The 11,574-nt window shown below is 41.3% G+C and overlaps 1 protein-coding gene across 2 annotated transcripts; it reads right to left on the bottom strand.

The window, feature by feature from the left end:
- Positions 1–405: 405 nt before the first annotated feature.
- Positions 406–10,124, bottom strand: LOC146858021 (syncytin-2-like). Of its 2 annotated transcripts, none has more exons than XM_085648792.1 (3): positions 9,903–10,124; positions 2,683–2,886; positions 406–1,760 (listed from the first exon to the last, which is right to left on the bottom strand). In XM_085648792.1, the coding sequence occupies exons 2-3, from the start codon at positions 2,698–2,700 to the stop codon at positions 720–722; spliced, it is 1,059 nt and encodes a 352-aa protein (XP_085504918.1). In that variant the 5' UTR covers positions 2,701–2,886; positions 9,903–10,124; the 3' UTR covers positions 406–719. The 2 variants fall into 2 exon arrangements, with proteins under 2 accessions (XP_085504918.1, XP_085504919.1); XM_085648793.1 differs by having other exon boundaries at positions 2,683–2,871.
- Positions 10,125–11,574: the final 1,450 nt, after the last annotated feature.

Raw genomic sequence — 11,574 nt, 5'->3', positions numbered from 1 at the left:
TGTTTGTGTGCAGCATTCTGCATGTTTCCAGTGTCCACCTGGATGGTAGGACTGTTTTTGCCTTTTAAGAAATTGTTGCTTATATTTGTTGGACTACTTTTGGGGAGGAATGTTGTATCGCGCATCGCAATGCTTGATTTTGAGGGGATGCCCATGATGTTGCACGTACGCAGAGGTGAGCCGAGAACGATCCCCGCGTACGTCCTTGAATATGGTTTGCCAGTGTTGGGAAAAAATCCTTTAAGCAGTGCAAATCATTTAATCACCACATCTGCAACAAAAGGGAGTTCAAAAAGGTTTATTGTACGTACCAGGCTAATTCAGCTGGGAGAGTGATGTGCTATGAGTGAAGCACAAGTCAGTCTCAACTAACATACACTTCGGATCTACTTCTTATAATACTAATTTTGGCCTAGATCCATATTTAATACAATGTTCACAATAGAAAAAGCTTCCTGCTTTTCCGTTATGTCCCACCCAGATTACATACATTTATTTAAAGAACAGCTCTTTCCTGTTTGTGACTTCTCATGCCAAACTAACAAACTACAATGGAAAACATTCTTTCTGCTCTGAATTTCCTGTTAGACAGCAGGACGTTCTCAGCTCGAATACAATGAAGAGGAAAAAACACTTAAACCAAACCGCATTGAGACCTTTTTTTTAAAGCAGGCTGTAGGTTATTTCCAGATACAATTGTGCAACTTTAACATGCATGTTTAAACAGCATTATACTGTTTTTCTGTCTTTACATAATATGTCACAGTGTGTGGGCACGTCACAGATAAAACTGAATAATTAGGTCCTAAATCTAAATTAGGGTTTTGATTCCTTTCATTCCCCTCTCTAGTCGATTCTTCGACTACTTCTTCACTACCCCTGTACATTTCTTTCAATTCTATATTTTGCATCTCTTTATTTCTCCTTATAGGGAACATACCTCCCACTTTAGCTGTAACCCTCTTGCAACATGCTAAGACAACCTGAAATACTAGGCACAGCAACAGAACTATTATAGGCAACAAGGCCTTAGACAACCCCGACATCAAGGACGGCACCCAATCAAACCAGCCAGTGAACCACTCATCTGGAGCACCCCCCTCTTTCTTCATCTGTGCATGCAAATTATGCAAAGTCAATATGGCCTGAGTTAGATTTCCTTCATCTTCATCATTCGCCGGTATGAAAGTACAGCATACTGAATTACGTTTTTTACATACTCCTCCTTCGATTGCTGTCATTAAGTCCAAATCATATCTGTTTTCCATCACCATAAGTCTGATCGAACAAAGCTCTTCTTTAATTGCATTAAAGCCATCTTCAGTAGCATTTATGGCTTTCATCAGCTCCCAGCGGGTGATCTGAACCCAGCGAGCAGTTGCTTTTGCTTGAAACAAAGGTATCAGACTTCCAAAAAATGTTTGGGCATCACTGAACAACGTATACTCTTTGGGCACATCCTGCCACACTGAAGTTCCAAAGTACTCAGCCATCCTTTTTCTTCTGTGATGATGCAGCAGAGTTGATGCTTTACTCATGGAATGCAAATTGTGTATTTCTTTTGCTGGTATTACCATAGATGGAGTATGCAAAGTCACCAGAGAGCAGATTCCGCTCCAATCGGGGGGTAATTGAGTGTATATTTGAGCTCCACACTGCCAGTAAAAATCCATAAGGCTGGAGGTACTGCCCTGCATATCGGCATTGTAAATAGTTGAACTGCAATTGAGATTCCGTCCCACTTTAACAATCACATTTCTCTGAAAGCAAAGAGAAAATCTCATTAGTTTCAGTCAGTTTAGGATAACGTTTAGTTCCAGTCCATGTACATCTCTGTATGTTTTCATCCCATACTTGCTGACATGATGCTTTTATATCATCAAATCTCAAATGATGTTTTGTTTCTGTGCCATTCCATAAATATATGGCCCTACATGAAAACCTATCTCCAGTAAACCATTTATTATTGGCAAATACTGATGCTTCAATACATAATACTGGCCTGGCTGAGCAATCTGGGGGCAGTAGTTTGGCAGAATAATTATTACAGGTGGATGGTGGATTAGATCTCCCTAGAATACCTCATTCCAATACGGCTTCCTCCCAATTTGCATAACTATATTTCTGCCCTGCTCCTTTCCTTCTGAATATCTTTCATTATCTCTGTTTTATCTGTCAAAATTTGAGGGGTTGTATCAAATCTGGTTGTATTAATTCTGGCTGTCATAGGACTAACATGTGTTGGCTGTAACTGTGCTTTTATCCTACACAAGAAAAGATGCAATACACACTTAGTCATATTAACTTCTTTAGGCTACACTAAAGGTGGTGTTTCTATGGCATGGGGAATAAGAGAACATACATTTGTGTATTGGTACCTATATCATGCATGCTTTTGTACCACAAATTATCAAGTAGAGAATCATGCAGAGGATGTATATCTGTTTCATTGAAAACAGCTCTACGAAAGCGTAATACTTCTTCCCTATGGGTGGGATCTTCTGCATCTACATTACACAATACAATAGCAAATTATCAGAGTAATAATCATAACCACTGAACTCATTATTATACTATGAAAAATATCATTTAACTGTCTCTTCATTGTATAATTTGTTCTTGGACCATTGCCTCCTCCACTCCTTGTGGGAGTGAGGCCAAAAATTGAATAATGTCCGTTACCTGCACCCAGTTCCGCATCCCCTCCACTTTTACTGCTGTTGGCGTGCTCTGTGTTACTTGGTAGAGGCCTAGAAACTTGGGATCCTTCCATGTTCTAACAAAGTTGCGCACGAAGACCCAGGAACCGATGCCGATGCCTGTAGACAAGGGCAGGGGTGGTGCAGTACTGTTGGCCTGTTGCAGCTGAACCTGTTTAGAATAGACCTGTAGAGCTTTTGTTATGGCAGACATGTATGCATTCATTTCTTGCCAAACACTTTCTGATGCAGACTTGGTATCAGAACGAATCATTTGATTTTGTTTAAAAGAAAAATTAGAATGCCTACCTGTTACGACTTGGTGAGGGGTCAAATGATGATCTTTTGAAGGGGCATTTCTCAATGCATACAGAGCAAGGGGAAGGCAGTAAAGCCAATTCTTTTACAGTGTCTCACAAATTTTTGACACTTTGCTTTTCAATAAGCCATTCATCCTCTCAACAATTCCATTACTCTCTGGGTGGTAAACTGAGGTAAACTGGTGTTCCACTCCTAATAGTGTAGTAATTTGCTGAAATACTGTGTTGGCAAAGTGTTTTCCATTATCCCTGCGTATCGCCGCCGGAACCCCCCCACCTAGGTATGACCTCTCTCAGCAGGAATTTGGCTGCCTGGTCATCATCACACCTGGAGCAGGGTCCTGCTTCAATCCATCGCGAAAATGGACACACCACTACTAACAAATACCTATATCCATTACATTTTTTAATCATATCTACAAAACTGTGTGTAACTCTATGAAAGTACCTATTGGTCTTGGAATGGAGGATGAAGGCATTTTTGGTGACCTTTTATTAGAGTACTGATAACACACATGACATGAAGCTAGAAATACATCAACTAATGGTCCTAGATTAGGGGGAAACCAGTTTTTATTTAATTTATCCATCATTACTCTTTTAGAATTGTGTGTTGGTAAATGAAGTTGTCGAAAGGCTGTTATAAGTAATGACTGAGGCATTATAACTTTACCTGAAGTTGCTGATCTATAAAGAAGATCTGGAAGTCCAGTCACTCCCCCCCCCCCCCCCCCCCTTGATTTCCAGAGCTCTTTCTCATGTTGTGGCGCTGCATTTTGAATGTCTAATAATGCCTCTGTAGAAATATTCTCATAGTGTTGTATCTCAACCTCATCATCTGCATCTAAAGTGTGCATACTGCATGTTTTCATTGCATATAAACTAGCTTCCTTTGCTGCTGTATCAGCAGCTTCATTTCCCTTAGACACCAAATCTGTTCCCTTTGTATGTGCCTGCCACTTAACCACTGCTACTTGACATGGTATTTGTAATGCAGCAATAAGGTCAGCTAAAAGATGTTGTTGCGCTACTGGTGTCCCATCAGATTTAAGAAATCCTCGCCTTTCCCATCTCTTCAGCCCTGAGTGAACTGTGGACGCTACATATCCTGAATCAGTGTATATTGTTACTGGCTGACCCTGACAAGCCTGTAGGGCCGTTATCAATGCTTCTAATTCAGCCACTTGGGCCAAGTCTTGGGACGGCAAGGGTAAGAGGTGCAATGTGTGCAAGGTATAATCAGTAGGTATACCAATAGCCTCAACAACAGCTGCACCTGTATGTCTTTTACCTGTCTCCTGGTCTATCCATGAGGAACCATCAATAAACAATTGTCGGCCATCAGACAAGGGGTCCTCATGTGCCAGGTGATCGTCCTCCTCCAATGTTGCACTATAGTCATGATCAGTGGGTTCTAGTGGGTGCACTAAAAAAGTTGCAGGATTGACTGAGTGTACTCGCTCAATGCAGGTAGAAGGGTTTGACAGTATTACTTCATAACCTGTTGCTCTTTGAGTGGTCAGTGTACTTTTACTTTTCTGCAGCACAGCAAATGGAGAGTGCTCAACATACAATGCTACAGCGCATCCTGCTGTAATAGTACTACTCTTTTCTACTGCAAAAGCTGCTGCTGCAAGCGCTCGCTCACAAGGAAAGTGACCTTTCATTATTGGATCTAATAGTCCACTAAAATAGGCGACAGGTTTATGACCCATTGGGTATTTTTGAGTAAGGACTGATATCATGGAATCCTCTGTGGCAGCAAAAAACAGAAAAAATCTCTTTGTATAGTCTGGATTTGCTAGCACTGGGGCTGAAGCAATTGCTTCTTTCAATGTCTGAAATGCACTTATACTGTCATCACTCCACTGTATGCCTGTGTTGTCAGTTTTAGCTTGCTTCATTGCATATAATAGTGGTTGTATGATGGTAGCATAATCAAATACCCACTGACGTACAAAATTACAAAGGCCTAGAAATTTCTGCATGTCTTTTATTGTCTTGGGCTGAGGCTGATCACGTATAGTTTGTATTCTAGAACCTGCTATCTTTTTACCATCTGCGGACAACACTTGGCCCAAATACAGCACTTCTTTTTGCACAAACTGCAATTTTTTCCTGTCCACTTTGTATCCCTTGGTAGCAAGTAGCGTTAGGTGATTGACAGTGTCCAGAACACATTCAGATTCTGTTTTACTGCATATTAATAAATCATCTACATATTGCAAAACTGTACTGTCTGACTGGAAATTTAACAAATCATCTCTCAATACTCTATTAAACACAGATGGAGACTCACAATAGCCTTGTGGGAGTCTAGAGTACTGGATTTGTTCACCATCAAAACTGAAGACTGTCAAATAATGACTGTCAGGATGTAAAGGTATGCTAAAAAAAGCATTCTTTAAATCCGCCACAGAAAACCATTTGCTGTTACTTGGTATATTAGTCAATATCACAGATGGGTCTGGCACAATGGGATTCTCTGCTAATACTATGGCATTAAGGGGACGAAATCCTGAACCATCCTCCAAGTATTACCTGTAGATTTTTTCATAGGATAAATTGCTGTGTTACAAGGTGATGGACAGGAATATAGGACTCCCTGATCCTTCAGTCTTTGTATTGTCCCTCTAATACCTTCTTTTGCTTCTTTAGACAGTGGATACTGTTTTACACGTGGCAATTGTGCACCTGGCTTCAACTTTATCTTAAATGGTTCTGCAGATAGTATCAGACCTACCTCATCTGGAGCTGATGTCCAGAGACAAGGTGGGACTGCTGCAAGTGCTTCAATATCATTGGAGGGGGATGGCACAACTGGTACGTGGTCTGTGCACGGTAAACACGTACTAACAAGGGTGCAGTGTGTGTATAAACTATCTCAGTCCTGGTGGGATCGTCTGAAAAGACTTCCGAATCAGAAATTTCCCGCGGTCTCAGACCAGGCATAAGAAAAATCAGGACCTTCCAAATTCCTCCATCATTATCTGATGCCACCAGAGCGCACCACCTTCTGAATATTTCCATGCACTTAAGATAAAGGGTATTCACCTGTCCTAGTTCATCACCACCAGCTTGTCTCCTAAAAATTAATCTTGGTGGTAATTCCACCCATCTCCCTTAAAGTATTTCCTCTGTCTTCAGAACCGTAAGCGCTGCATCCGCTAGCAATTTATAATGCACTGGCTCTGCCCTTCCAACCACATTTTCCTCTGGTATTCTTAGTAAATGTATCCCACATTTCGCTTGCCCTTGTATTTCACATGTCATGGACCCATCAGAGGAAAATCTTATTGTCATGTTTAATTTAGACATGATATCCCTTCCTAATAAATTTGCTGGTGAATTTGGAGAATAAAGGAAAGGCTCCTGCGTTCGCACTCTTGTCACCTCTATGGGCACACGTGCTGTGTATGGAATGCGCTGTACTTCACCAGAGAAGCCCTGCGTATCCATGGTGGCAGAGGATAATGGAACATTTCCTTCTGAGAGGCAAGATTTTGTTGCCCCTGTATCAACCAAAAAAGCATACCTCCTTCCCATTATAATCATTTCTACCATTGGTTCTTCCTCTGGGTCTATAGTCCCAGCTACCACAGTACTATTGGGATTCCCTGGTGCGTCCCATCAGGCTGTATGATAAAAGGGGTTTACTCCTTGAACAATCACCCCCCCTTATCCTTGACTCCCTGTGCTCACCAGTGCAGTAGTCTGCACCTGATGCCAGCCTCCTGCCTGCACAACAGGTGCTGGTGCCCCTTGAATAGGTACATTAGCAAATTGCTGTTGTGGCATATAAACCTGTGGTAGTGGAGTTATTTGTTGTTGAGGATAGGGGGCATACTGATAAGGACCATATTGAGGCGCTGGCCCTGACATGTTCACATTTTGTCTTCCCCCTTCCTCTCCCTATTCCTATCACTGCGCTTCATCACTCTTCTTAAAGCGACATTCAGCAATAAAATGTCCAATATTACCGCAGTAATGGCATTTAAAATGTCTTCTTCCTTGCATCTGTCTCCCCTCTCTTTGACCCCTTCCTTGCTCCGTGTTTGCAACAGGAACCTGCACAGTCATTTCTTTTCCTGTCTTTTCCTTCTCATGTTTCTGTATCTTTTGTGTCACCATTTTAGCTTGGGCTCTATCACTTTGGTCTTTATTCCTCCTTTCCTTTTCTTCCTTTTTTCTACAAAAATGTATAATATGTGCTTGTATTTCTGCCCAGGGTTTTACATCTAAAGCCACAACCTGATGTAAATGGTCTTGTATATCTCCTGGTAGCCCCTGTTTTAAAACATTGTGGAATAATCTGCAACTACCTCCCATGTCTACAGGTCCTACATCTGCTTCCCACTTTTTCTTCCTCATTGTTATGTAATCTGCACAGGACTGTCCTGGAGACATAGTTTGTTATCAATGCACCAATATCTGGTCGGTCTGGGTACCTATTCCTTAATTCAGTCCACACTCTAGAGCCCACAACTCCAAAAGTAGACCCATCATGTTTTCCTTTAGTAATAGTTGCTCCTTGTATCCCTGCACTTCTCATTATACTATCCACCTCATCCCCTACTATGGAGCTCAAAAGGCTCTTTACATCCCCAAGAGCTAAAGGTGTCCCAGCTGTTGCATTTTCAAATGCTTTTATCCATTTCCCTGCTCCTTCATGTAATGGAGGCAGGCCTTTTTTTAGATTTTCTTTATCCATGTGTTGCCATGGAACATAGACAGGCTGTGCTCCCTGTATCTTATACACCAGTGGCATCTGCATTACAGCGGTATTCCTGTCACCATGTCTCTCATAAGGTGTGTCAGACCTTAAAGCATATTTCTTCCACACACACAGACTTTGTTGCATGTAATCATAATCCCACTCTGGATCCCCATAACCCTGAAAAATACATTAATCAGCCATATTTATCAATTCAGGGTCAAAGGATCCTGCTCGTGGCCACACTTTCAACTGTGGCACCACGCCTGCTTTCCATCCTGCAAGGTTATTAGTAAATGGGACAACATTATACCAACTATTTTCTCCCTTTGCTACTATTTCATTGGGTGTCAAGTCACGGTTTCCTTTCCTTTCTTTTCTCTGTATAAAACTTGTCATTCCCTGCATATTTCGTACATGAAGGGATCTTACTTCAGCTGGAGGGGAACTTTGTCCTAACTCTATCATACCCTCTGCGCGAAATGGACGCCCAGACCTTGTTGTACTACTGGGAAACACCTGCTCTCCTTTTAATTGTTCTCTAAAAGCACTTTGTTCCTCAAATCTTCTTCTATTTATTTCAGCATTTCTGTTCTCAGCCTCTTGCCACAATTCCATGCGTTTCCGGTCAAGAACTCTTCTAGTTTCACTCTCCACTGAGTTTATTTCTTCCTCATCTTTCTCATCCTCTCCTGTCACATTATTGATTTCTAGATCATATCCTATGTCCCTTACAACTGGCTTTGCATCTGGTTTAAATTATATGGAATTACATATATTTGAACAGTCATCAGCAATAACGCTTAATCTCTTAATTGTATTCTGTATTCCCTTTACAGTGGTGGTCATGGCACGATAACCCTTATCCTCTTCTTGATATATTTTTGATCGTGCCCCTAAATCAAACTTCACCTGTGGGGTGCTAGTATAATATCCATTTCCCTTACTTGAGTTTTGAGGAATCTTGCAAGCCCATTCTAATATAGCTTTTGACTTTTGTTCCAGCAATTTTCCATTGTTGTCTTGTCTTAATTTTACTGAAATGTCTCCTGTTAAGGACACTGTTCCCTCATATACTTTTTCAGGTTTAAGAGGGTCTTTATTAATTGTTTGAGCAAAATCAACCTCCCCCATTTTTAATAAGTCATCAACCTTTGGTGTAACTTTTTTTATGTCAGTCAAAGGAATTCATATCGGATCTTTATAGCCTAAAGCTGGAACATCAGTGTCCACTGAGTCTATTGAGGTAGTGGATTCCTTATCTTCCACTGACAATGATTGATACATACCCTGACGGCATAAGGGCCCTTTAATTATCTCAGAATATGTTGGGGTGGTGCTGTGGCTTCAACATGGGAATCCTGACTGAATATCTTCCACATGTCCAATGATTCTAATCTTTTTGTTCTCTTATCTCCTTTATATGCTCCTAAAATATATGATATTACATGGGCTATCACTGTATTATCAAAAGAGCCATCTGGGGGCCATGGAACCAGGGAAGTCTCTGTACCTTCTGCCCATTCCTCACAATGTCTTTTTATTCTGTCAGAGTCTCCTGGAAATGTAGAAATAATATTGGCCTAAAGGAGTCCCTTTGTCTCCCTGCCTCCCCTTAGAAGATTTCTTAAAGAAAGGCATGACCTCACAATTTTCCTTTTAATCTACCCAAAAACTTTTACTATTCTTAAAGGCTACTGTCCTAGCTCACACTAAAAATACAGTTGGTACCTCTGATAATGCAAGAGAACTCATAATCTATTACACATGATATAACAATCACAAATCTACATTATATTTATATATACATATATATTTAGAAAAACAACTCACATGACATATAAATACAAAATGTCAACTTTTCCTCTTTCTCTAACATTTTCCTAATTCAAACTGTCAGGATAAACCTCTTAGATAATTCCTATTTCTCTAATAATTCCCAAAGTGAAACAAAAACAGTCTGCCAAGTTTAACTAAATTAACCTCTATTTCTCTGACGATTCCTCAACAAAAGGTCTGTCAGGATCAACAAAACACATTTAATTCTCTCTCTCTTCCTCGCTGACGATTCCTAAACAAAGGTCTGCCAGGATTAACTAAATACACATCTCCGTTTGTAACAGTTGTGGATCAATACACAAGGATTCGACAATCGCCCTTTTGTCCTACCTTATCTGGCCGATGCAGACGTCCCCCAGACCGGTACCCCTGTCGTCCAAAAAACAGATCTTTCCTATCAATGGGCGTCTGTCATCCTCCTCAAATTGGGCACGACTAAATTAGTTGTCCGAAGGGGCCCCGAAGGGGAACCTCCCCAGCGGCAGGCAGGAGCAAAGGGGATTTCTTGGCTGGCTCTGCCACGATGTCGGGAAAAAATCCTTTAAGCAGTGCAAATCATTTAATCACCACATCTGCAACAAAAGGGAGTACAAAAAGGTTTATTGTACATGCCAGGCTAATTCAACTGGGAGAGTGATGTGCTATGAACGAAGCAAAAGTCAGTCTCAACTAACATGCACTTCGGATCTACTACTTATAATACTAATTTTGGCCTAGATCCATATTTAATACAATGTTCTCAATAGAAAAAGCTTCCTGCTTTTCAGTTATGTCCCACCCAGATTACATACATTTATTTAAAGAACAGCTCTTTCCTGTTTGTGACTTCTCATGCCAAACTAACAGACTGCAATGGAAAACATTTTTGCTGCTCTGAATTTTCTGTTACATTTCCTAAGCAGGACGTTCTCAGCTCAAATACAATGAAGAGGCAAAAACACTTAAACCAAACCGCATTGAGGCCTTTTTTTGAAAGCAGGCTGTAGGTTATTTCCAGATACAATTGTGCAACTTTAACATGCATGTTTAAACCGCATTATACTGTTTTTCTGTCTTTACATAATATTTCACAGTGTGTGGGCATGTGACAGATAAAACTGAATAATTAGGTCGTAAATCGAAATTAGGGTTTTGATTCCTTTCACCAGCGTAGCATGGGCTTGAGTTAATAAATAGTTGTGCGGGTGTGTCCGTCATCAGAGCCGCGACACACAAGCACTACAGAACATCACGCTCGGTGTGGGCCTGTTTTATTGTGGCCTATTCCACGCGGCCAGCGCGATCCTCTCTGCGCACACAGCACAATTGGAAACCCAGTCTAGGCCAGTGAAAATAGAAGCCCAGTCACTACAGGCTGAAGGTACGTGAAAGCAATATGGGGAGCAGGGTAGGGAACGGGCAAGTAACAGAGCAACGCAGGGAGAGAGAAGTGCACGAGGAAGACAGCTAAAAAACAAATGCACTATCCTGGAGTCCTCAACACAAAAGCAAAAAGTAGTGCCTGAAAAGCAAGCAATGGAGCATAAATACCAGCCAGATCAAGCAAAGGCAAAGAGGCAATGCCCATGGGAGGGACAACCATAAGACACACAAGCTTGAGCACAAATTAGAAGCAGGCAAATGTTAGTAAAAAGGTAGGCCAACCAATGATAAGCAATGTGCGGATATCCAAGCCTCTCTATGATCTTGGGAAGTTACAATATTCCTCACAACCAGGCCTGGCTCTAGCGGGTGGGCCAGGCCCCCCCAAGAAAATTCTGGCCCTCCCAAAGCCATTCAGAACTTTCACATTAATGTTTCTGTGAGCTCTCCCTTATTGTTTATGTTGATGATTAACACCATTGACACAGGATACTTGCAGGCCTGGGAAGAGGTGTGAAGTCAGCAGTGTTTATTAGCTGCTGTGATGCACAAATGACTTGGATAGCCTGAAAACTGAATTAGGAATCTGGGTTTATGTGTGGATTTCCGTTGGTGTTCTCATGAGGCCCTGCAGTAAAAT

This window comes from Triturus cristatus, chromosome 3_2 (assembly GCF_964204655.1).
Source record: "Triturus cristatus chromosome 3_2, aTriCri1.1, whole genome shotgun sequence".
NCBI lineage: Eukaryota > Metazoa > Chordata > Amphibia > Caudata > Salamandridae > Triturus > Triturus cristatus.
The sequence above is the reverse complement of the archived record's forward strand: the minus strand, read 5'-3'. Positions and strand labels throughout refer to the sequence as shown.